Source organism: Corvus cornix, chromosome 3, assembly GCF_000738735.6.
Source record: "Corvus cornix cornix isolate S_Up_H32 chromosome 3, ASM73873v5, whole genome shotgun sequence".
Classification (NCBI taxonomy): domain Eukaryota; kingdom Metazoa; phylum Chordata; class Aves; order Passeriformes; family Corvidae; genus Corvus; species Corvus cornix.
Window position 1 is genome coordinate 13,936,856 of NC_047056.1, and position 25,699 is coordinate 13,962,554.

The following is a 25,699-nucleotide window of genomic DNA, read 5'->3' on the forward strand; positions in this document are numbered from 1 at the left end:
CCAAGATCAATACGGAGAGATGGCAGGCCTAGAGCATCTAAGGTATTGGAACTGCTGTCAACAGAGTATTGACTGGAATATAAAAACTTTGAATTTAACATAAGGGGCATCAGGAGGAGTAACCCTGAACCCTTCATAAGAAAGATTGCTCTATTAGTAAGAAAAATACTGGCAAAGAAAGAGGAATAGCATCTCCCCATGAGGCTGCAGAGTAAAATGGCTAAATGTTTTGAGGAACAGCCAAGATCAGAAGGTGACAGTAGTTTTAGCTAGCAGGATTATTTATTGGGCTTGTGTACTGGGCACTCAGTGGCATTAAAATTAGTTCCATTTTGCCTGGATCAACACTTTATCCATCATCTTGTGGCAGAAAAGGGCCTGCAGGGCAAAGAGTGCCAGACAGATGAAGGACACTTACATCAAGTCAGGGCTAGGGCTTAGGTTGCTCGTGCAGTATGCTCAGATCACAGGTGCTCCAAAAAATCCTCTGCTACCACACCCCTAGTGCAGAGGACAAGCTGGGGACAAAGTACGTGGTCCCTGTGGGAAAAGAGAGGTGTTCTGGCCAGTGAAGGCCAGTCTCTGGAGCAGTTCCTGCCTGCAGTCATTTTGGCCAGTATGGCAAAGAATTTTGCAGTAGCCACTTTGACAGCAATGGCTTCTCCTTCCCAGTCCTTGTTGCTGTTCCTTACAAGTAGAGTTATTTTTTTTGTAAGTTGCAGGAAGCCCAGTGCTTGGTCATATTAGTACTGAGCAAGGGTGCTGCACAGTGAGAACCACCATGTCCTGGGAGGAGACAGTCCTTTGGGCTCTGTTACCTGCTTGTGCTGTAAAACAGGCTGAGATGTGAAGGCCGGCTGGCTGTGCCCTGCCCGTGAATCCTCCACACGCCTTTTGTCCGCGTGTTCAGCTGGGGCAGAACACGTTTCTCTTCTCTTTCTTCCCTGAACAGTACCAGGAGAGCAACAGAAAGCTGCCCCCAGGTTTCTTCACCCGACATCAGCCTGTGAACAAGCACCAGGTTTTCCTTGATGAGCGGGAAGTGACTTGTGACTTCCATCTGGAGCCTTGTGTCTATGTGATTGTCCCATCCACCCTGGAGCCTCAGCAAGAGTCTGAGTTCATCCTGCGGGTCTTCTCCAGGAAGCACATTCTTCGGTGAGATGCTGCTGCCCCTCTGCCAGCACCTAATTCTCTGGGAAGGTCTCGTCTTTCTAGTCTAGTGGGGACAGCATAAAGACTTTACTCTGTAAAAAGCAGCACCATGTCTTTCAGAGAGTCTGGCTGTGGGTTTCTCCTGCCTTAGGATTCTTAGTGGTTGGAAGTTTTTGGCCTTGTCCTTTCAAAAAAGGCTGGTGGGCTAGGCCCACACAACCCTTGCAGCATGCTCACATTTGAGACTGTGAGAATGATAAGAGCTTTTTAGCTTAGTTTGCCATGAGTCCCTGCTGGCAAAGCTGGGACAGTTGCTTTTACAGAAATGGTGCTTTGCATACTTCAAATGCCAGCAGCTTTTGGGATGCTGTATGGATATGAGGCCTTCCCTTGCTGTAACACCAGAGAATAAAACACACGCTGCAAGAGCAGGTTGGGGCCCCATCTGGGGAAGGGGGATGCCACCTGTGGTGAGACAAACACACAGTTCTGAGATCTCTCCTTAATGTGTCTGCTTTTTTGCATCTCCAGGGAAATGGGTGGGAACACGAGCTTCACCCTCTCTAAGGTGAGTGGGTGTGAGGGGAGTGGGAGGTCTGTGGTTCAATCTACAGCTCTGAATGTTGGGTTTTTACTGTTGCTCTGCCCTAGAGAAGAAGCTGAGTGAGAATGTCAATGCTTGTGTTACAGCACTTTTGAAAGCACAGCCTGGGTTTACAGACAGTCCTTTGGACCAAGAGGACAGATGCAGTCAAATGTGGGGGACAGGCAAAACTTTAGACAGCTTAGTTGCCTTTTTGCAAAGATCTTTTAGTGATACCGTCTTCCTTGCTCTGCAGTCTTTCCTGTTCATGGCTTTTTGGAGACTCATGGTCCATTCTTGCACTTCTCCCCGTCACTTTCATGCCTTGAAAGCTTTGAAGACGTTATGGGACCTTAGCAGTACTATTCCCATGCAGCAGCCTAAAGGTTATTTTCAAAATACCTGGTCTCAGCGGCAGTACACGCACATCTGCAGCTTGTGCCAGGGAATTTATAGCATAGTCTGTTCGCCTGGCATAAACAGGGCCTTTCCTGCTTTCATCTCCTCTGTTGGGCTGCATAAAGGAGGACAGAGACCCTTCTCTCTTTGTGGCACAGAGTGGGCCCCATGCTTTGCACAGCTTGGGGTGTGGTGAGGGGAATGTTTCTCCCCACTAAGTGTTGTCTGAGTATTTTTCTCCAAGAAATAGCACTTCTCTGGTGTGGGGAGGTATCTTAGCAGTGGGCTGTGGTAGTGATGCAACACTCATTACAGGGTGGCGAGAAGGGCAGGGAATGGAATGCAATTCTGGGAAAGCATCTTTATTACTTGGTTGACAATATTTTTCTCATGCAAGTAAATGATTTCTAATGATTTTTTTTTTTTTTTTAATGTCTTAAAGGAAATTGTTGATAGGTATGAAGGCAAGATTTGGGAGGATTTCTTCACAAAACATTTTGAACAGGTAAGTGCTTGCATGAGTAAGCTCCTCCAGAGCTATTATGTAGCTCTGTGAAAGTAAAAGCATGTTGATATTCAAGGGAGGTCTGTGGAAGTGTGGAGAACAGAGAGGGGCTATGGAGAGGAGGTTGGACTCTGTACAGTGATGACTCCACGCAGCAAATTGGCCCGTGAAGCTTAGCAATATGACAGCATCGAGACAGGCGCACTTCTCTGCACAACATGGTGTCAGTGCCTGGAACTTAATGTGGATGTGACAGTATCAAGAGGCTCAGAAGGTACTAGCAAACTGATGGGAAGAAAGTCCATAAACAAATACTGAAGGACTGGGCAGGGATGTACCCTCTAAGATCACTTTTCCAACAGGGAAACAGCAGAATGGACTGCAGAAGCTGACCAGGCTCACGTGCTCTCCCTAAACGTTAATTCCTATTGCCTGTACTGGGGACAAAGTGATGGGCTGTGTGGATCCATCCTACCCTTTGGGGTTTCTTACATTCATAGAGAGCACCCCTGAAATCTTGTCTCACACATACTTCATCACAGTTGGATGGCAACTAACTTGCTTTGAGAGGTGAAATAGATACTGGGTGTCCCATCATCTCCTTTTCCCCCTAATTTTCCTAGTCAAATGTGACCCTTACTGTGAAAGATTCTTTTTAGTGTTCTCTCTGGCCTGATTTGGGGTGGAGCTGACCATCAGGGATCCCATTAACTATGGTGAGGGATGCAAGTGTTTCACCTTTCAGAAAAGGTCACTGTGTTTATTTAGCATCATACCCCGTATTTGGCAAACACAATTTCACAAAAACAAATTTGCACTTTTAATAGGAATATTTTGAAGGAAGCTGTTACTAAAAACAAAGAATGCTTTCACTTTTTTCCACTTGTTTAAGATTTTGGTTTTGAGAACAGTGTGGCTTTGATGTGCTAGAAATTGCCACATACTGTGAGGTGCTGGTCCTTTGCTGTCAGGATGTCCAAGTACACACAGAGGCAGAGGCGGTACTGCCATTTCTGAAAGCTTTACCCTGGCATGTCTCAATGATCTGAAAGCAGGCTTTTATTTTTGAAGAGTGACATTTTAAAAAATCCTCCAAAGAAATGATTGTCGCAGCTTCCAAAAGATCTGTAAACTTTAGTATGACAAGGGGGAGGGGGAGTCTCTGCTTTGAAAAGTTTGGGGAGAAGTGTTCCAAAGTTTCCTTCTTTTTTTTTTGTTTGTAAATGATAAAAGGGGAATGTTTAAAGCAGGTCTCTTGACAGTGTGCTTGGTGGGACAGATGGCAGCAGGGCTGAAAGGTTAACGGTCTGCATCCTCACTCAGTGGAAATCTGCACTACTGCATTGATCTGTGTGGAGCCCTGAGAACTTAGCCCAGAGCACACTGCAGCTCTTGCAGGCTCAGAATCTTGTCATATTCAAAGGGAGTCTCTTCTATTGATTTTCACAGTGGCTGGAGTAGGGCCAGAAAAGCAGAGAATGAAGATGGGACATGCTGGGAAAACAAAAGAGGGAAAAAAGTGATTTAATACTTAGGAAAAAAAAAATTAAAATTCTCTTCCATATTGCAGAATCCTGAAATAAATGCTGTTCAGCTCCAGAGGATCTTGAATAATATATCTTGGAGAAGTAAGTGCTGAGAAATAATGTTTCTGTAAAATAAGCCCTCTCAGAGAAAAGCCTCAGCTCCTGTATCTATTTCTTGAATTCTGGGAAGTGAAACTGGCTTCAGTCTGACTGAACTGACTCTTCTGATGCCATATTAGATTTCCAGAGCAAAGGATTTGACTGGGTTTGAATCAACCTGGCAGAAATTTTATAAGCAGAGCTAATCTAGTTTGAATTTCAACAACTGAAAGAATGAGGAGGGAGAACAAGCATGGATGCAGATTCTTAATTTGACCTCCAAACCCAGCCTGACCTCAGCTTTGATTCTGAAACTGAATCTCATTTCACCCTGTGCCACTGCTGCAGTCTCAGCAGGACCAAATTAAATGTGGAAAGCCTGGTCTGTAGGAATTTCTGTGATGGAGGAGGGTCTTGTCTTTACTTTCATGTGCCTGGTCCATGCTGCTGTTTCTATTTACTCTTCCCTGCTGTGCATGCATAGGGCTGCTCCTTGCTCTGTGTTTGGGGGACAGGATGAGGTGCAGGTGGCCTGTGTAACTCATGCTTGTGAGAGCCAGGTGAGCCCTGGGCTCGTCTCTCTCATGTGTGACGTCCATTCTGCTGGGGCCAGCCCAGAGCACTCCACAGGCTCACACTTTGGACCTTGGTAACAAATAACACTACCTGGACAGCAGTGAGGCATTGCAGTGGCTGTTTTCTGTGAACAATGACAATGAAATTACAGATACAATGATGAATCCAGATTTTCTTCCCAGTTTCTGCACTGGTAACAACCAATATGCAACACAGAAAATACTCTGCCCAGCCATTACAGGCAACAAAGAAGAAAATCAAAAGACTGATGTGATGCCTTTTCCACCTAAACTCAATTTGACATTACTCTCCCTTCTACAAAGGTGGACAAGGATAGTTCCTCTGTCCTTGTGAACTGACCCACCAGGCACTGTCTTATCTGTGAGAAAACTATATTGAACAGGGAGCCTTTACTTTTCATAAGTTATTGATTTTAAGACAGCGATTTAAAAATCTTTACAGTAGTTGATTCAGATTTACTAAACAGGGAATTACAATATTAAAATTATTAAAGCATCTTAACTTTCTGCAGAGAAGGAATTGGTGAGTTATGATTCTGTCCCTTACTCAGTAGAAGGTACAGACCAACTCTAATCATGATTTGCAGTGGGATTAGAGCTTATTTCTGTTACTCTTAATGTAATTTATATATGAACGAGGAATGCTAAGCTTTGAGGCAGCATCATGTTTTCAGCAGTGCCTGTACTTTTAATTATATTAACAGAGCTGGCACTGTGTCTGTGAAAGAGAGGGAGAGAAAGATGCTTAGTACAAGGGTTTCAATTAATTTGGAGTGCTGTTCCCCAAAGCTCTTCAGGTCAAGTGACTTTGCTCAAGGTCATGCAGTAAATTCTGTTTGGGATTAGAGCTTTGGATGTCCTTTTCCTTCCATTTTCTCTAATAGCTGGAGATAGTGTACCATATTTCATTCTATATTACATGCCTGCAGGGAGCTCATATTGGATTTTCTGAGACTAGTAGAATCCATCCTGTTGCCTCATATTTTTATCATCATAAAAAGATACATCTTCTCAAGTGGGTGTAAAGTTTCACAAAGGCTTTGGGGCCTGAGCCCTCTCAAGTGAGGGGGAATTTTGTGAGAGTCCATTTTTTCTGAGAGATGTTCAATGACTCCCCAAAACAATTTTTTGGTTTGTTTTTTTTTGTTCTCTCTCCAGATTTCCAGAGTTTTCGCCTGAGTTTCAGTCTGGATTCCTGCCAGGGTATCTTGGCACTCCTGGATGTATCCTTGTCATGAGTGATACTTCTGACTTATGTAATACTTCAGCAGAGCATTATTTCTTAGGGCAGACTGGGTGTTACTGTGATTTCTTTACCACCAGGACATGGCCCTGCTTATTGAACTTCTCACCCCCCATAATAACAGTTCAGCTGTGACAGAATGCAGCTGGTTTGGGAAAGGGTTGATTCCTGCCACTTCTGAAATCAGCAGCCAGGTTTCCATTGACTTTAGTGGGAGGAGGGTCAAGCCTATAAATAGGCATGTGGGCTAGGAAATCATTATCCTCATATTATAATTGCATGGATGTTGGAATTGCTGTAAGTTTTGGGATTTTTTTAGGTTTTTGGTTTGGTTTTGTTTTTTCTTTTCTCATTTTGTAATATATGTAATGGGTGCTCGCTAATGTTTAATTGAGATGTTTTGACCTTAATTCGCCCACTAAGCTGAATGCCACTGGCACACTAAGTATCCAGGAATTCAGAGTCCTGTGGAAAAGACTGCTTTTCTATTTGGTATGACAACAATTTCCATGCCTCCCTTCAATATCTCCCTGCTCACAATCCCTTTGGTATCATCTGTTGGGTTTTGGGTGGTTTGGTTTGTTTAAAAATACTCCCTCACCCCACAGGAAGTTTTCCAGAAGAGAGACACCAACACATCAGGAAAGCTTGACCTTGTGGAGCTGCATGCAGCTGTACAGGAGACAGGTGAGCCCACAGCATGTTTTGGCAAGTCTCATCTTCTTGCTCATGAAAGCTGAAAAAAAGCACAGGGCTGGGAAACATCTTGATAACTGTGTGTAGAGCCCAGGAGAAGTGGAAAACAGTATCATTTGCATGGCCTTGGCCATCTCTTCTTCCTTCTTTAGCTGGGTAAACACTTCTGAAAATTATTTTGCCATGGGATGGGCTGCTCACTCTTTTCTCAGTGTGGTCTCACACTGAGAGTTGTCTGAAACAAGTGTCTGCCTATTTCAGACCCAATTTTGAAATCCCTTCCTGTGTGTTGCTAATTGAATTTTAAAAGATTTGTGGGGTTGTGTGGATGCAGGAGGCCAGATCTAGCTCCTATTAAATTGCTACCTCTGCTGAAGATGACAGCTCAGGGACCAAATCTGGAAGTGTGGGACTTGCACGGAGACAATACTGGTGCCAGACTTCACTAATGCAGTGTCTGAGACTTGATCTAGAAATGGCAGATGATACATATGGATCCAAATACTGGACCAAGCTCTGTTGCTATTGCTGGGTGTTGTGTGGGGGCTGGTGCTCAGTCTTGTAGCTTCTTTTGCATGTTTACACTTTAAATATCATTCCTCTTTTTGGTGCATGTTCACCCAGTTCATCTGAGTCAGTGAAAGCACAGTGAGAAACCCAGGCAGACCTCTGCTAAAGCAAACTAAAATCCCAGGCCATGAATAGAAAATGCTTTTATTCCTAGCAAATGCTGCTGCTAGACTTTGGGACTGATGCTTTCTGTATGAGCTTCCTCTGGATTTTCTTTTTCATCTCCTTTCCTACCCTCTTGGGAATATTGCTCTTAAACCCAGTGCTGCAATTACCCTCATATCCCATGAGCAAAAGAGGCCTATTTGTATTTTATTCCAGCTCTAACTATAGGGGAGCAGATCTGAACCATTTTAAATTTGGAGGAGATATCTTCATGTAGAGGTCTCATTTGGGCTGGCTAATATCTGATTATCTTAAGCCAGGCTTGAAAAACAAAGCTGTTGGAGAAGAGATGAAGACCACTCAGTTGTGCCATCTCATTCTGTTTTCCTTCCCCCCCCCCCCCCCCCCCCCCCCCCCCCCCCTTTTATGTAGGCATTTCACTCAGCAATGAAGTCTGTAATTTGATGGCAATCAGATATGGTGACCCTGACTTACAGATCAGCTTTGAGAGCTTTGTTTGCTTCATGCTTCGAGTGGAGATCATGGGAGGTGAGGCTGGCGCTCCGTGTCTGGCCTGGCAAGCTGGGCTGCCAGCTGAGCCCTGGCCCCTCTGATGCTGCTCCCCCTGGCAGTGGCAAGGTCAAAATTAGCAGAGCTGGATTTCTGAATAAACCAAGAGTAATCAATTTAAAGCAAGGGACAGATAAAGAGGAAATCAAGCTCTCTCTTTACCCCCCCACCAGTCCCTGCCTACAGACATCTGAGCTGCACGTATCAGAGTGATTAAGCTCTCTGCAGGTTGGCACCAGCCTTCTGCAGGAAGAAGCAAGAAAATTACAGATGAAAACTACTAGTTTCCCATGAAGAGGACAGCCTTTAAATATATATTTTCCAGGAAGAAGAAAACTTTGAAATATGTCTTTGATGGACTGCAGTTGTGAGGATGAGACAGCTGATACTCAGATCATGCTGTAGACACTTTGCACATGTCTCAAAATTGTAGTGGGTCGGGTTGGGACCTCCTGCATTTTGAGGTTTCACAGATGCATGGGCAGCCAGTAACATGCCTGACTTTATTCAGCTGCTCCCAGTATTCCAGCCTTCAGGGATCTTCCAGTGACAGAACAGAGAAGCTCACGTGCACTTGAGACTAGCCTACAAACTCTGCCTTTGGGGTTTTTCCTGACACAGTGCCTTGGCTGTGGTGATCTCTTGGCTGTCAAGTTAATGCTCCTCATTTACTTCTTTTGCAGAGGCCTTTCGCAACTTAACACAAGATGGCAAAGGGATATATCTCCGGGAATCTGAGGTAAAGCCCATTCCCTGACTGTCAGGTGCAGGCCCCTTTGTTGCATGTGGCACTGCATGCTTTGTTCTGTGGTATTAGAAAAGGTATCTTTAACTGACCACTTACAGGGCAGGTTACAAACAACAAGGAGGTTCAGGCTCCTAAGCCTTCTGCTTTATTATGGCTTCTATTCCTGCTGGAGGCAGAATATCTCCAATGCCCCATAGCCCAGTCCAGGTGGGAGTATGGCGGAGCTCTCACAGGGATGGATTATTTCAACCCCCTTTCCATATTATTTTACAGTGGATGATGATGACACTTTACTCCTGAAGCAATGCTGTAGAGGAGGGGACAACCAGACCTGCACCAGCATGAGGAAGGCTGCCTTGTTTCAACTTTTTACTTCATATGAAAAGTCTTTCCCTCAAGCAGACTTAACCTGTTCACAGACAAGCTCACAGACTTGGTGAACTGAAGTTTTGCTAATTAACATATTTATTTTGAGTCCTGTTTCACTTCAGACAACCCTACTGAGGAGAGACCATTGGATGCCAACCACTACGAGTGCATAGTGTGACACCCTGGAGCATGGTGGCTGAGTGTTTGGGGTCACCTACTTCATGCTGATGTAATGCTGCTGTCATAGGCACACACTGTGGTAGTGCCCAGGGGCTGTGCTTGGTGTTGGGGCTCTTGAGTCTGGGAGGGGAATGGCCCCTGTCCTCAGTAGCTTGTCCCCTGAGAGAGGGATCCCAGTTCTGTACCTGCTAGGCCCATGGTAGAGGACTGGAGTCTGTGTGCTTCTGGGAAAGAAGGGGTAGGGACTCACAGAGTGAATGAACACTCTTCCCTAGCCCTAACTTGGAAAGGTGATTTGCAAGCATTCAAACCATCTCTTTTGCTTTTCTAAGTTAGCACTGCCCTATTGAAGTGACCCTAATTTGGTTTGACCAAGTGATGAGCTGGGCCTCCAGCTGTTTGTTGTATGATGATTGAGTATTTATTTCAGAAAGGCAGTGGGTTTTCTCTGCAGATTGAAAAGTACAGTACAGTGAAAAGTAAACTGATCCCATATTGTTTTTAAGTCACCAGAGACTGGCAGGGAATGAATGTTCTCAGTAGCATGATACAGGAGCTGTCTGGTAAAACATTTGGATATTTATCAGTTTTTATATAGGGTGAGTGTGTGTGTGTACTTCTAAAGGATGCAGACAAATGTAGGTTGTAGCTAATTAAATAGTGCAACCTGGGTGTGTGGCTGTGAACAGCATTAGGGAACATGGTATAAATGGGACTATTCACTATTCAGTCAAAATCCATGAGAGAGTTACTTGATGCATTTATCTGTAGGATCCTTTTGCACTTTCTTACCATTCATTTATTTGGGCTGAAAATTTCCACGCTAAGTGCCTGTTACAGGTTGCTGCTTTTATTTTTTTCTTTTCTTTAAAATCTTTTTTGCATTCCTGCAGACAGCTCAGTTGTGGCTCCTTTACAGTGCACAGCCTAGTCTGAGTCTGGGTGCTAAATGAAACACAGCTCCAATGGGAATGAACATCTAATGAAAGACCATACTCTAATACCTTTGTAGGAAGAAGTTATATTAAGCTTGCACAGGCAGCCTTCCCTCTGGCTTTTTGTGACTTTTTAGGTGCTTAATCTTATAAATATTTTTTCAGAGTGCATGTGAGATTCAGGAATGAGGTGGACTGTGGATAAGAAAGTAAACATGGGCAAAAGACTGAGCTCAGGGATGTGCTTACCACTGCACTGAGGCCTGTGCAATAGCATAAGCATATTTATAGAGGAACTCCTTTGCATATAAGTGTTCCCAGTCAGGAGGCATTAAACAGTAAAAACAACAGCATGCACTTTATTCCCCAGAACCGTCTGTTTCTAAGCAATATCACTTTCCTCCTGTTTTTATGAGAAAACTGTTAGAACCAGATAAATAGATGGCTGTGTTGGTACTTGTTTATTACAGATGATGTATCTATCATCTATTGGGAGTGACCTAGTGTGGTGTCACTGGAGCCACAGGGTTCAGGTCTGTGAAGCAGAGCAGGCTGGAGGGAGCAGGGACACCCAGGGCCCCTGGAGCAGCCGAGGGCTCCGTGTCCCGCTGGGCTCCTGAAAAGGCTCCGTGTCCTGCCGGGCTCCTGAGGAGGCTCCGTCAGCAGCTCCCCTCTCAACACATGCCTCTGTTTCCTTCTGTGACTCGCAGCTGAACATGATGGTGCAAACTAAATTAGCCTGATTTAATTTGCACTCAACTCAGCAGGGGCTGTTATAAACACTGATTTACTGTGTGCAGGAGCAGCGCTGGAAGAACCAAAAGCGTTGGTTGAGGCAGCGCAGGTCCCGCTTTTCTCAGCACGCTCTGGAAAGGATGGTCCCTGGCACCCATGGGGATGTCCAGGGGATCTGTGTGAGTGCAGAGTGTTCACAGCAGGCTCTGTTGGACATGGTGGGATGGAAATCTGTCGGTCCCAACTGGGTTTGTTGCACGAAGTGAGCAAGTATCATTTAAGGCTGGGAGTGTGCTGGACATACCTCTGCCACAGGCTGTTTGCAAAGCTGGTGCAGGACACCCAGTTTCAAACTGCAGTTCATTTTAATGTTGTACACATTGTTTTTTCTATCAGATTTTGTACTTACTTACTTCGCACCTCTTTAATGCAGAGCAATGTAATTGCAGGGAGATTATTTTGCTATTGATTACTTGATCCAGGAAAGAAACAGAATTCATCCATGCCATGAATCACTAAGCATTTGCAGCAATAAACTTTATTGAGCCATGTGACTTGCTGTTACAGAATTGTAAAGAATGCTTTACTGGAATGATTATACCAAACCATGTACAATTCAAACTGAATTATTTGGCTCACAATAAAATGTTTTTGGCAAGGGCACCTACTCGGACACTGTGAAGCTTTTATATTGCTAACAGAATAATGTTTTCTGGGCAATTCTGAAGATATATTACTCCTCATTTACAATGTGCATTGTGAAAAAATGGTCTGAAATGCTGCTGAAGGATGCATTCGTTTGTAACCACAGCATTTACAGGGATGCTGAGCTTTGCAGTGGGTGGTATTGCTCTGGCAGAAATGAAAGAAAAGTGGGACTGTGGCTTGAGACTAGTATTGCTAATAAAAGTCCTTTTTGAAAAGGCAGGTGCAAGAATAGCAAATAATGTCTGGAGTGGGAAGAGGAGATGGAGGGTGAGATATACTGTAACAATAAGACTGAGATGAAATTGAAAGGAACTAATCAACCCTTTACAAACAAAGTCTTCAGCTAGAGCTTATTGCTGCAACTGCACACAACTGGAAGTATTTCATGTTTCCTGGATATAGTTGGTGCACATGTTGAGGGTGCAGTTGGGGTACAGCAGATACCAGTTTGAGATAGAAACACACAGATTGAGTATTTCTGCCTTTCTGGGTAATCAGTTAAATGCTGTTGAGACACTGCGGTGTAATTCTCAGTCTGAGGTCACATCTCTCCTTTTGCCAGTTTTACAGTGGGGCCACCAGGACTTCTGCCTTACCTGAAAACATATTGCAGTCCTTTTCTGGGAGGTATTACATTCATGCAAGTGGCTACTGCACTATTAGAGCTGTCCAAGCTGTGCCAGCAGACTTTGATCACACCACATGATGCTCTGTGTGGAATGAATGAATGAATAAATAATGTTGCTTTGGTTTTGATTAAGCAGTATCTGTAATCCTAACTCCACAACCCACAAATGGACCTCTAAAGGGCAAGTTGTCATTGGACTGGCACCATAAAAATGAGGAATTTGGAGCTTTTGGAAGGAAGAGCCTGTTTCCAGGGGCAGGTGCTGCCTGAAAAGTGTCCACTGAGGAGAGGGGGTGCAAAGTGTCCCACTAGTGCAGACCTTTGCACAGGGCACTGATGGGAGTGAAGAGACAATATGGGAACATGGGGTCAAAGCCACTGCTAAATCCAAGTGTCCACCAGTCCTCACTCACCCCCTCTCCAGTGCAACAACCCCACCAGGAGACTCAATTCAGACAATGGGATTTCAAAATTTGCAAACCTTAAGTCTTACTTTATTTCCTCTGTGAGCTGTTCAGGTCAGTGTTTCATGCAAACCTATGGAAGAGGGTGAAAAGCTGGAGTGTGATACAGAGGTATGATCTTTGCATCCAGATTCAGAAAATTGAAGGGCAAAAATCCCCTTTGTTGTTATTTACAGTGCCACAGTGCCGAGGGGAAAAAGATCGGGTTCCCCAGAGTGATGGCTACTATGTGACACAAGAGCAGGACTTGCTGTGTGCTTAAAAAAAGTACTTCTGCAGTTCCCCGAGGGAGTGGTCTGTGTTCAGCCTGGGGCTCTGTTAAGAGGGAAGATTTGACCTGGACCTCAGCCTCTTGAGGTCCTCATCCCTCTGCATACCACAGCATTGCTGCTCTGGAATCCTCCTCCTGCTGGGAACCGGATTTTCCCCATAAGCAACGCTTCTTTCTTGTTGGCATGCAGGAGCTCAAGTTATGACCCTATCCCAAGGTTGGGGGCTTGGCAAGAAGCCAGTGATCTCTGGGTAGTTCTTCTGCACCTCTATCTGCACACACACCCCCACATCTTCCTGTGAACCCCGTATCACCTTCCTTAAAAACTGTTGCAATACTGTGCTGAAAAAGAAGGCGAAAAAATCTTTTTTTTTTTCCCTCCCCTGCTCAGGGAGCAGCTCCTTGCAGAATGAAATGCTAACGAGTGCCTTTGCCTTTCCTTCCTGCTGTGTCTTACACTGAATTAGACCTGAAAAGCAGTATCACCAAGCTTGAAGTTCAATTTATCAGTGCAGTCAGGATTGATTTGTTACACTACCTATTCTGGGGAAATGAATGTCTCCATCGCGCTCCCTTCCAGTGCAGGCAGACCTTTGTTTTGCTCACATCAGCCGTGTAATGTAGGAAGCTGACATTCCACAGATAAAGGAAAAAACCTACAAAATCCGGACTAATTCTACCCAGCCTGGCAGTGCCAGAGAGTGATGCCACTTGCAAAGGACACACTTGGCATTGTGGTGGCTGCAGATACCAGGCAGAAGTGCTCTCTACCTGGGCTTATCTGCTACTTTTTTGTTATTGAATTAGTGCCATAAGTGTCCTAGAAAATTATTCTTGGCTGAATTACTTGTCCCCTTTATTGCTATTAATGTTGTAGCTGGACCATCGTGTTGATCCTTGGAACTCCAACTCACAGTAAGAGTCAGGTTGAAAACAAACTTGTTTTTTGTAGAAATTTTCAGCTGTTGTGTGAGACAAGAAAAATGGACTTTGCTACTGCTGTTGAGGAAGAAAATTTCCACTCATAATCTAGCACAGGGGATCTCCATTAAGAGAACAGCAATTATAAATCCGGTTTTCTCTTGCAGCACATTTTGATGGAATATTTGCAATGAACCACATACAAATGTGGGAATTACATTTTCAGATTAAAAAGACCCAAAATGTGATTGCTATGAAGTGTTACAATTTTAAAAGACCCTTTTTTTGTTTTCTTCCCTAACTTGTCATGCACATATCAAATGTGGAGGGAAGGGTTAAAAGCTAAGAACCCTGCAGAACCACACAGAGTTCTTCATGCTCCTGGAAATGTGGCTACAAGAAGGATGTCTATAGCTGGTGCTCATTAAGCGAGGTGAAATGAAAGAGGTAGTTGCTCTAAAGTAGCTTTTTTTCCTCAGGTAAAAGCAGGATTTCTTTCTCATAAACATGCTGCAGCTAGACATAAATGACTTACTGCTTGAAAGCAGCTCTGCACTGCTGAAGAGCTGGAGCTCAAGAGTAAGAAATTTGGTCTTAAGCTACCCTGAGTGGGTGCTTTCAGCCTGGCTGCCAGCAGCAGCAGTGCTGCTTTTTGCCTGGGGTGAGGCTGCTGGGGGCTCCTGCCTCTGCAGCTAAACACTGAGCTTCCAGAGGATGCAGGAGTGGGATTATGTCTGTGATTGTCCCATTACCATAGTCTCTCCCTTTCCACAGCCCTCTTCAAAACCAAAGAGTTAGCTTGGAATACTGCTTCAGAAACTGGGACCATGCTTGCTCTGTAAGTCTTTGGGTACAGCCCCCTATTAATGGAGTAGGTGTTTTTTGTGCTCCTTTGGAGCATACAAGCACACCCTTGTTGACCCTTCTCTGCAGCTTGGATGTTTATTGTAATGTATTGTGTTCCCCTTTAAAAGGAAAAAGAAAACAATCTCAGCATCACCCACTCTTCCTAGCTGCTCCTTAATGTCAGATCTCATCTGAGTCATAATCCTAGTCTTAAAAACTGTCTCCTCCTCTTAGGGCATAGGTACACATGTACCAAAAGACTAACACTGAAGGGCTGAGGTGTTCCCCCTGATCCTCTGGCCAACATTAACTCCAGCTGTTCATTAGCTCCAGCTCTGCAAACTGGTGTCTGAAGTCCTGCAGGAACTGGCTCATGCTGGGCCACGTGTCCCAGCACCTGGGTCCGATGGCACCCATGAGAGGTGTGGGACAGACCATTGGCAGTCTTATTTTAAGTTGAAGCCCTACTTGTCTCAGAGCTCTTCTCTGAAACTCAGGTAAAGCCCATGCTGAATCCCTTGTGCACAACTTCTCCTTCAGTGAGGCTGGGAAATGTCAGCCTGCTGTTAAGATGCTTGTCCGCAGGGACTCTGACTCTTGGCCTCCCAACACTCACCAGGCAAATACGGACAAGAGAAATAACCCTGAGCATCTCCAAAGTAGTTTGATCTGAAGGGCTCATTATTTTTGAACAGCTAAGTTGAACATTACTGAGAACTCAATTTCCATTTCAGCTTGCTTTTCTACTTTGCAGGGCAGAGCGTGGGAGCAAGGCTTGGGCACTTCACAGCGTCCTCCGTATGGATCAATATTTTCCAATGTGCACAAGTTTCCAAGAGTTTAAACCGCTGAGTTTTGCAGAACTTTAATTGTATCAAATGCAAAAAAAGAAAGGGATACTCTATCAAACTAGCACATAGCTAAGCACATAAAGAATTTAGGGGATGAATTAACAGAACAAAATTCATATGCTGCAAGAATAAACTGCTGAGTCCAGTAGAAGGAACTCCCATTTAGTTTTTATTTTTATTTTTATTGTTTACAAGTACTTGGAAGTACAAAATGACAAGGGGAATTTGGTGGAAAGGCCATGTGGAGGTGCCATTCCTCCAGACTACTCTTTAAATTACAAAAAATGGTGCAATGAGTCTGTAGAACATCAAAGAACTTCTGTCAGCTCTGACCACCTGATGGAGCTGAAGGAAGCTGTGGCCACATTACCTTGCTGAATTCAAGTGCCAGAACCTGAGCTAGACACAGCTGTCCCTGGAGAGCTTACTGTGACAGGAAATAAGCCCTTCCTGCTGCGAGGCAGATATTCTTCCTTTCTCAAATTATTTAAAACAACCAGAGGCAACAGATCTTCAGGTGACCCATACTGCTGCATACACCTGAAAGTTAGGATCAGCTGAGAATGCTTCTCCTCAATGACTTGGCATATAGAATCATAGAATAAGTTGGGTTGGAAAGGACTTTTAAAGGTCATCCAGCCCAACCCTTCTGCAGTAAGCAGGGATATCTTCAAATAGACCAGATTACTCAGAGCTTTGTCCAAACTGGCTTTGAATGTTTCCAGGGACAGGTCATCTGCCACCTCTCTGGGCAACATGTTCTAGTGGCTCACCATCTTCATTGGAAAAAATGTCTTCCTTATATCTAGTCTAAATCTTACCCTCATTCAGTTTAAAGCCACTCCCCCTTGTCTTATCACTACCTGCTCATGTAAAAAATCCCTCTCCAGCTTTCTTGTGTGCCCCCCTCAAGGTACTGGAAGGTGCTCTAAGCTCTCCATGGAGGCTTCTCCACGCTGAACAAGCCCAGCTCTCTCCTCCTGTCTTTGGAGGAGAGATGCTTCAGCCCTCTGAGCATCTTCATCGCCTCCTCTGGACTCGCTCTGACAGGTCCACATCCTTCCTATGTTGGGAGTCCCAGGGCTGGTTCAGTACTCCAGGTGGAGTCTCATGAGAGCAGAATCTCACGATTAGAGGGAGAGAATCCCCTCCCTGGATCTGCTGGCTTTGCTTCCTTTGATACAGCCCAGGATGCAGATGGCAATATAAGAAGAGCTGCCTTAGCAAAGCCTAGAGAGAATGTCTCCTGATGGTTGGTAAAGCTGCTTTCCTAACAGGCTGTGCTGGGTGCTTGTGCCCTTCCCAGGCTGGGTCCAGGAGCTGAGCTCGCTGTTTTGCAGGGGTGAATGGCAGGGTGAAGGTCCTGCAGCGTCAGCTGAGGCTGCCTTTCTGCTCTTTGTGTTCAGTCAGTGTTTTTCCTTTGGTGAATAACCCTGGCCTGGGGATTGCTGCGCTGAGGGTTGAGGCTGTTGTGATGTTAACAGGAGGTGGTTGCAGCGGGATCAACCCCTTCTGCATTGCTCGGGTAGCAGGGTGAAAGTACTCCAAGGGTGAGCAGGCCATGGGGTGGCACAGAGCTTGGGAGGTGGGCACACAGTGTCTCCATCAGTAGCCCAACTCTTGGGGGCTGTCAAGGATATGGTCACCTGTCCTACTGCCCCCCAAACTGAGGCTACTCCTGGCTGCTTCTGGACTGTGCAGGGACAGCCAGCCTGGGACCTGAGCCCCTCCTTGCATTCAGCACATGGAGGAGGGAAATTAAAGGAGTCATCCTCCCAAGTCAGGCTTTTTGTACAGCTCTTCAAACCTAGAAACCACTCCTTTTTCTCCTGGCACTAGGCTCAGCTTGCTGAAACAAAGATTAAAAGCCTGGCTTCCACTAAAGATTCTTCAGTGGCAGCCCAAACAGGCTCCCTAGAGAAGATTAACTATCCCCTGCACTGAGGGGAATTTGAGCTTTAGCAAAATGGACTGATGAGAAAAACATAGGTAGTACTGCAAAGATGAATTTGATAAAGGTGGGCAGAGCACAGTGGAGGCATGAAAAACTGGTTAAGTGTTTGCTTTTATGTATAGCTGAGTTCTAGGTCTTTAGACAAGACTTAATCTTTTCTATAAACAAATAACACATTCATTTACATGAATAATCCACATTTCTTATGCAAATCACTTCCCTGCTGCTATTTCTACTGAGAATAATATTCAGTATAATTACCACATTTATTTAGTGAATCTATTTACACAGGATAGCTCTCTGTCCATGAACGCTCTTCACCAGAGAGGCCCAAAGAGCAACAGGGGAGCCCAAGCTGCCAGTCATGTGTGCCCTCTGCTTTCTATTTTTGTCCCCATGAAGCATTCTGGGACCGTTTGAGATGTCTCAGCAAGAGCAGAAGGATGCCAGCATCCTGCCTCCATCTCAGGGAGAGCACCTGCTGCTAATGGAAGGCAGCTCTCCCCTGCTCACCAGCCTGCTGTTTGAGCTCCAGCTAACTATAATGAGGCAAGGCACTTTGAATAATAACTTTCCTTTGGGTATAAGGCTATCTTAATTTTTTGTGTGCTTAAGTTGGTAATTGCCACAGAGTTTGAAAATCTTCCAGGTTTTACCACTCTTAATTATGTTCTCATGCATATGCATCCCCTGCTTGTGTGCTCATTACTGCGAGGAGATCAGAACCCCGAACGCTGGAACGGTTCCCTCCAATTATCTTCCATATGCAGAAGTTCCTGTGAAATACCTCTCCTGCATAGGATGGCCCAAGCTATTTGGAGAACATCTTGCTGTCCAGAGCACATTTTGCTCTGGGTAGTAAAACCAAAATGCTTTTCATCCCTCGTGTGTATCACCCAGGCTGCTGGGATGTCTCCTTGCTTGTAGCACCAGCCATTGAAATACTTGTTCAGGGGAAGTTATTAAGGCGTCCTAATGGAAAATATTTCAAGTTTCTAGGGCCCTGATTGCCTCTTTACCTGCTCTGTTTGCATCTATTGATCGTTCTGGTTCAACAAGACCCTCTGGGACTAACAAACTCTAACAGGTTTGAATGCATTCATGAGGTTCTATGTGGGGAAAGAAAAATAATGCTGTTGGGCTTCTGACTTGTTCTTGCTCAATAACAGCAAAACAAATGTGTGCAATTAAACATTACTTTGTTTTCTAAACAGCAGCCTTGAAATTTTGTCCTGCTAGCAAGGGAATCAAGCTGCTGCTTTGCTGTCTAACCAACAGCAATGATTTGGTGATGGGAAAGGAGATGTTAATCCACCTGAGCATGTTCAGGGTAGAATACTGTTCCCTTGTAGGTAGGCTGGATTTCTAGCACCCTGTGTGTTTTTGTGTAGGAGATCACAGTGGATCCTATGAAAAGATTGAATGGAGCAAGCACAGACCTTGACGTTACTCACTCTTTTTGTACAGAGCAACTGCTTGTTAACTGTTTCTCAAGGAGCTGTGGGGTTAGTTGATAGCCCCTTGGAGCTTTTGTACTGAGAGAGGGAGGTTGCCTGATCAAATAGAAATCACTGTCTTTATGCTTAAAGCATTGGATTGTATGTGAAGAAATGTCTATTCCTAGACACTTCACCTAAATAATGGGATTAAAATCTTAAGAAGTAAGGTGATGTGTGGCTCACTGTCTCCAGGTTTTGTATCCCTCAGGAGAAGGGAGAGATAAACAGTCAGGAGTTTTTTCTATGGAAAATTTTACAGGAAGAAGATGAGGGTAAAACTTTCCACCCAGCTGTGAAAACCCTCCTTCCCAAAAAGTGCCTGGTGCAATATTACATATTGCCAGCTGTGTTAATAGATGCCTAGATCCCAGCTGGCATTGGGCCACACTTAAATATCCCAGAAATAGAGATTTAATTCTGAAATCTGCTTAACACCTGCACACAAAAGGACAGAGGCATTAAAGGTGCTTTAAGGACAAAGCTTTACTTTAGCTCATGTGTTCTCTCGCCCATCACATGACTTGTTCTTTATTCTGTTGAGTGTCACCTGTCCAAACCACAATTATGGGCTTCAATGTGTCTAAGAGACACAGTCCTGCAGCTAGTTAAAAGGGACTGATTTAGTGTATTGAAAGAAACAAAGGGGTTTGGTCTGAATTCGGGCAGGGTTCTCTGCTTTTAGAGACGGATGGTGGTGAGTGTGTGCGTGTGCACATGTGTGAATGCACACAGGAGCACAGCTCCTTGGGAGGCAGTGAGCAGCTTTGCTTCCCCTGTGATGTCCCAGCAGCACTGGGGTCCACCAGGAGCATGTGCTTTACTAGAGCTGTGCTGAGAACTGCAGGGTGCCCGGGACCTCACAGGCTCAGCTGCTGGTAAAGATCCACCTGCCCTGGGCTCTGTTTATTGATTGTTTGCTGCTACTTGGCTCATAAAACTCTCTGCTGCTTTTGGTCTCAAATGCCCCTTTGTGGCCATTTGCAGTGCCTTCCACTGGTTGCTGGTGCAGTGACCTGGAGCTAGGCAGAATACTGAAAAACCAGGCTGTGGGATCAGGAGCCATCGCTTATCCAGAGGCTTTTTCCAGAAACTGGGAGCATCAGGAGAGACTAACAAGCACCAGAGACATATATCGGACAGACAAGATCCAGAAGACTTTATTGTAGCAATAAAACCCAGAGGCAGAGCTGGTCAAGACCAACCAGTGAACAGTATTGAAGGTGGTTTCAGTGGAAGAGCACTATCCAAGGGAGCTGTTCTTTGCTAAAATGTCCCTCAGTTACACACTGAAGTCAATGTGTCTCCCATCAAATCTCCCATTGCTTTTGCCCTTGTTCCCACGCCTGCTTGGATTGGCATCACTGGGCACCTGTAAATGCTGTGGGTAAAGGCTGCATCTAATCCAGAAAAACCTGTGCTCCAGGAAATGGAGACAGGGACTGGGGAGCATGTGAATTAAACACAAGTGCAAGTGGGTGCCCATTTGATTGCAGTTGCTAGAGATGGAAAATACCTTGTGATAAGCAAGAATTCCCCCCAGCCTTCCTCCAGTTTTACTACAGAGAAGTCTTTGTATTTGTTCCAATGATGAGGGAGCTCAGTGCTGCCTCATCCATCAGTGCCATAGACACTAGCCTGGAGGTGGGAGTCTGACTTGTAGGAACTGCAGGCGAATGTCTGGATGTGTGCTCTTGCCCATCGACTCGGGAAGCAGCTTGTGTTGCTGCAGCTGACTTGATGAGAGCTTCAATTAACAAATGCTATTAAAGTAGCTCTCCTCTTTATTTTATTTTTTTTAATGCATAGCATTTCCTGACAGCTTAAACGTTTAATTAACTGGAGATGCCATCGTGGAAAGTTTGCTAGAGAAGCATGCTTGCGGTTTAATTAAATGGAAAAAAAATCCTTTAGAGGTACTGGAAGAGATCTGCTTGCAACACTAATAGTGGCAAAAAGTCTGCAGGAACTCCTGTATTTCCCTTTCTGAGTGTAGCAGTAGGTGAGGAGGTGCACAGCGGTATCATCACCCGAGAGGAGAAGGTGAGTGCTTCACAGCTTCACGTTTGACCCTCCCGTTTAAACTGCATGTGTAGGACAAGCTACAGCTCTGTTACCTCAGCAAGGGAGAGGAGACAGCCAACTAGAAAGTTTTTGGTTTTGTTTTTTTAACACTTTAACTTACAATTCTTCTGGTATTAGGCCAGAGCTGTCTCTAACATTTTTCATCTTCTCCAAGGGCACACAGGGAGAACATTTTTCATATAAGCATTGGTTTGATTTTTTTGGCTTCCGTTACAGCACAAAAATAAAGGCAGATCTTACCTGCCACAAAAATGTGGGATACTCTTCACATTATCTTCAACAGCTGCCAGGGAAGCTGGTTTTTGAGGTGACAAGGTACTGCCTGAAGTGGCAGAGAGCCCTTGCTGCCCTCACAACGCAGAGGGCTGTGTGTGATGGTAGCTGTGGGTAGGAACCCCCAGCTGAGCACACAATTGTGCCCCTGCAGCACCTTGCCACGAGCCCACAGCACAGTGGTGTCAAGTGCTGCAGGGCTGGGGGTCCCCCAGGGCAAAGCAACAGTCTCCTTGCTCCTGTGCAAAGGACTTCTCCCCTTCCTCTCCTCATACTGACCGAGTGACCCAGAGGCTTTTTGAACAGCTACAGGTCTGAAAAGGGAACTTTGTTCCAGTAGTAAATATAAACCTGGAAGTCACTGACATGACTGTTCACATTTGAAGCACAGCTCCACCCATGGAGGGGTATCAAATAGTTGTGAGTCATCCCTGGGAGCAGGCTGGGGCTGTGGGGTGGTGCTGGGCCAGGGCATGTGCTGGCTTGCTGTCCTGGAGCCTCTGCACCCAGGCTGGCACCTCTGCTGCTGGTGACGAGGGACAGCTGGGCTCCTGCTGAAACACGCCAATGCTCAGCACTTGCCAAAACAGCTATTTGGGAGCAGCTCGTTGTGCTCTCCCTCCTCTCCTGGCCCTCTCCTCAATGTGGTTAAATTCAGTAAGTGTAGCACACCCTCTGCCAGGAGTGGGAGATAAACTTCTGAATGAGCTTCTTCCCCCGAGCCTGGAGCACGCACCACAGAGGTGCCACTGACCACTGAATGAAATCCAACACTCTGTATAACCCCATATTACCATGCTGACCCTTTCAAATGGTGATCTCCTATTTTTTGCACAGTCTTTCTGATATTTGTGCTACCACAAGCAGCACCTCTTCATGGGGATGGTGCACTGCCATGAACAGCAGTGAGTGCTGGGCTACCCCAAGCCACTGACTGAACCAGATCCTCCCCTGGCAATAGAGAGCTCTCTGTCCTAGAAGCCCCTTTCAATCTGGAGCTCACTGGGGTTCTTCCATCTTACAATAACCTCCCATGTTCAGTTGAGACTCCTTAGTATCCCAAGCTGAGGGTGGATTTTGATCCTTTCCTCTGATCACTTCTTGACTGTATCTGTTTAAGCCCCTTTCAACTTTCTGAGAAAAAACTGCGAAGTATTTGTGATCCTTTTGGAAAAGAAACATTCTCTGGATGGAATATCAGATGTGAACTGAACTCAAACCCAAGAACATTCCTAGTAAAAACTGCACTGAAGCAGTGCCCAGCTGGTTTGTAGAACCAGTGAGATTAGATTTCCTTGAAATGTGCTTTACAGATGCCCTTGAAACAGCAAGGAAAGCTACTTTCCCCTTCCACCCATTCCTTAAAGGACCCTGAAGGGCCATTGCCTGAAGCTGTGATTGTGAAGAGTCCACCTCCCACTCAGAACTCACGTCCTATTTTTGCCTTCATGAAACAGTCACTTTCATCAGCTTTTCAATGCTGATACCAACAAATGCTGGCCACCCATTTCCTAGGCTTTTTTCCTGTCTCTGGCTGCACTGCCTGTAAATTTTGCTCTGTTGGAAACAGGTAGTATGTTATGGGCCTCACCTGTGAAGCAACTGAGACTGGCAGACGAAAAATTAGAAAAATGGCAAAGATATGGGTCAATAATGCAACAGAATATTTTTTTTTTATTGCCATATTTTAATGGAATTGCAGTAGGATTTTTATATGAGTCTCTGAAAGTCTACGACTTCAAATAACTCTGAACCTCCAGATTTGTATTCTTGCCTTATTCTTGGTCAAATAGCTGTTACCATCATCTGCATGATACATTATCTGTCCCAGCACACAGGCACACCATCAGGAGGAATATACTTCCTTGGAGACGACGCATTGCTAGAGCTCCTCGAGTCTCCTGCCTCCACGTGGGACACCTGCACAGCGCGGGGATTTGTACAGTGTCCCCTCCTCGCTGGAGTGGTGGCAGTGCCAGCGGGGAAGTGTTTTTGCCCGTTCTCTGCTGGGCACAGCAAGTTATCCATCACAGCACCGAGCCCTGCCAGTGAAGCTTTCCCTCAGCAGAGGGAGTTGTTTCTCAAGGTAATAAGAAAGCATTATCTGATTGCATTTTTGTCAGGTATGTCCTATTTATTACCTTACCTGTAATCTAATTTGTAATGTATTTCCTTGATATTTTCTATACTTCCCCTCTGTATTTCATAATAGCTTCCCCTGAAAGTCTGACCTACAAAAAAGACAAGGTTTTTAATCCAGCTTTGAATGATAACACCCTCCAGGTACCTTTATCTGGAAAAACTCTCCTAGCACAGAGGGAGGTCTCATAGGAAAAACTCAGCACCCTCTGCAAATGTGTTGGGGGAACACTGTGTAACAGCAGCCAAGGTCACTTTGTCCCAGGCAGGAAAACACCAGTGGCTATTTTCTTCTTGTGGCAAGGTGATATTTTTGGTCAGAAAGCCATTCCTGATCCAAAGAAGGAATGTGAGAAGTAGCAACCAGTCTGTCCCAATAGCAGGGGTGAGCATAAGGCAAGAAGATAACTATAAACCATGTAAAAACTACCACCCATGTGCCTCAGCTGCTGAAAGATTTTCAGGTGTTTTACCTTAGGTGTCAGGAAAAAGCATAAGGCAACAGTTTGGGGGGAGAGCAGTACCTGTAGGTCCTAACTAGGTTGGGCAGAGATGTCTTATGCTGGCAGAGGTGGAGTGTGATGGTCCAGCTACCCTGCATGGGGCTGAGGAAGGTTAATTGGCATGACAAATGACACATGCCATGGGAACAGTTTGCATTTTCAGGCTGGTTTGGGCTTCCCATGTGACATCAGGTTGGTGGCTCACCAGGGCATGAGGGCTTTCTGCCCTCTTCCCACTTGGTTAGTCCTGATCCTTCCACAAAGTTCAAACTAACTGCCTGCTGGACCTGAATTTCCTCATTCTGGTAAAGGTGTTTCAAAGTCGCACAGCTTTAAAACAAAGAAAGAGAAATGTCCCTTTTTGTGGATGCTAATGAAATTTTTATCTGGGCATCTTTCTGTGAATGTTGGGCCTGAGAGGCATGGATTATGTTAGGGAGAAGGGCTTATTGAGCCCTGGAAGTAAATCAGAGGAGGACAGAGGATGAAGATCACAAATGATAAATTAGCAAGTGACAGAAAACAACTGCAGGAAATAATAAAGCCAGGAGGAGTGCGTGGGAAATGCATAGGAGCGGTTGTTTACAACATGTGCATTGGACTTTCCAGCATTTGACATCTTATCTCTATTTCATTCCATATGTTACTTTATGCATGGATTCCTGTTTTTATGGGGTTTGTTCTGTAGTTTTTGTACTAACATGAATGACTCACATCTGCTCCAATACTTAATTTATTCTCTAATGTCTTCTGCAAAGGTTTGCTCAGCTCATGTAGTACTTGTCAGTGGCAAGATCGGAAGCGCAGTGTCAGGCAGGTGAGCAGGGATAGCTGTGTGAGACAGCTCTTTTCTGGAGTCCTACTCTGTAGTTGTGCTAGGTTTTTTTTCCCCTCAGCAAGGTCTGTAATTCCCACTTTGGCTGCCCTGTGTGGACAGGCCTGCTGTGCTGGGGCTGTGTATGGAGCCAGCAAGGAACACCCCATGGGACAGGGATTACGGCTGCAGGCCATCCCCGCAGGACCATGGCCCAGCACCAAGCTGCTGCCGGAATAACAACAGCTGATGATTATGATTTTATTTTTTAAGTGTTCCTGACAGCTCTGGAGACACACATCTTCTCTTCCAAATCCAGTAATTAAATTCCACCTACCTGAATTCCCCCTGCTGTTTCAATTGGTTAAATTAATCTTCCCATCATGTCTGAGCCTCCTCTGTGTTGTTGAGCGCTGGCCTCCTCTCGCCCCGGAGTCGGGCGGGGACCGGGACCGACCCGGACCAAACTCGCAGCGGCGCTGCCCAGCCCCGCGCATCCCCTCGCGTGGAAGTGGCCCGGAGTCACTCACGGAGCGAGGGCAGAGGGATGGGCGTCCCCGGTTACACACAGACACCCCCGCACCCCGCGGTGTCCCCGTCCCCGGGGCTGCCTCCCCGCCGGCGCAGAGCGGGCAGGGCAGCGGCTTCCCGGGCACCAGCCCGGCTGCCTGCGCCCCGCACCTTTTCCCCGGCAAGCGGCTCCGCTCCAGCCCCCCTCCTCCCGGCGCCTCC

The 25,699-nt window shown here is 45.6% G+C and overlaps 1 protein-coding gene and 1 long non-coding RNA gene across 3 annotated transcripts in view; one reads left to right on the forward strand and one right to left on the reverse strand.

The window, feature by feature from the left end:
* Positions 1 to 11,736, forward strand: part of CAPN14 (calpain 14) — a 24,405-nt gene extending 12,669 nt beyond the window's left edge. Inside the window, exons 12-21 of the mRNA XM_019282337.3 lie at positions 953 to 1,158; positions 1,687 to 1,723; positions 2,580 to 2,642; positions 4,213 to 4,270; positions 6,022 to 6,086; positions 6,530 to 6,598; positions 6,715 to 6,793; positions 7,910 to 8,026; positions 8,731 to 8,786; positions 9,069 to 11,736. Of these exons, the coding sequence (XP_019137882.2) occupies positions 953 to 1,158; positions 1,687 to 1,723; positions 2,580 to 2,642; positions 4,213 to 4,270; positions 6,022 to 6,086; positions 6,530 to 6,598; positions 6,715 to 6,793; positions 7,910 to 8,026; positions 8,731 to 8,786; positions 9,069 to 9,095 (777 nt within the window). The 3' untranslated portion in view covers positions 9,096 to 11,736. The remainder of the gene's footprint in view (positions 1 to 952; positions 1,159 to 1,686; positions 1,724 to 2,579; positions 2,643 to 4,212; positions 4,271 to 6,021; positions 6,087 to 6,529; positions 6,599 to 6,714; positions 6,794 to 7,909; positions 8,027 to 8,730; positions 8,787 to 9,068) is intronic.
* On the reverse strand, positions 1,746 to 25,638 carry LOC109143799. 2 transcript variants are annotated; one of them, XR_002044162.2, is made up of 4 exons: positions 25,305 to 25,638; positions 12,319 to 12,432; positions 7,973 to 8,102; positions 1,746 to 4,136 (listed from the first exon to the last, which is right to left on the reverse strand). It is a non-coding gene; the product is annotated as an uncharacterized LOC109143799 (long non-coding RNA). The 2 variants fall into 2 exon arrangements; XR_002044164.2 differs by lacking the exon at positions 7,973 to 8,102 and having other exon boundaries at positions 25,305 to 25,626.
* Positions 25,639 to 25,699: the final 61 nt, after the last annotated feature.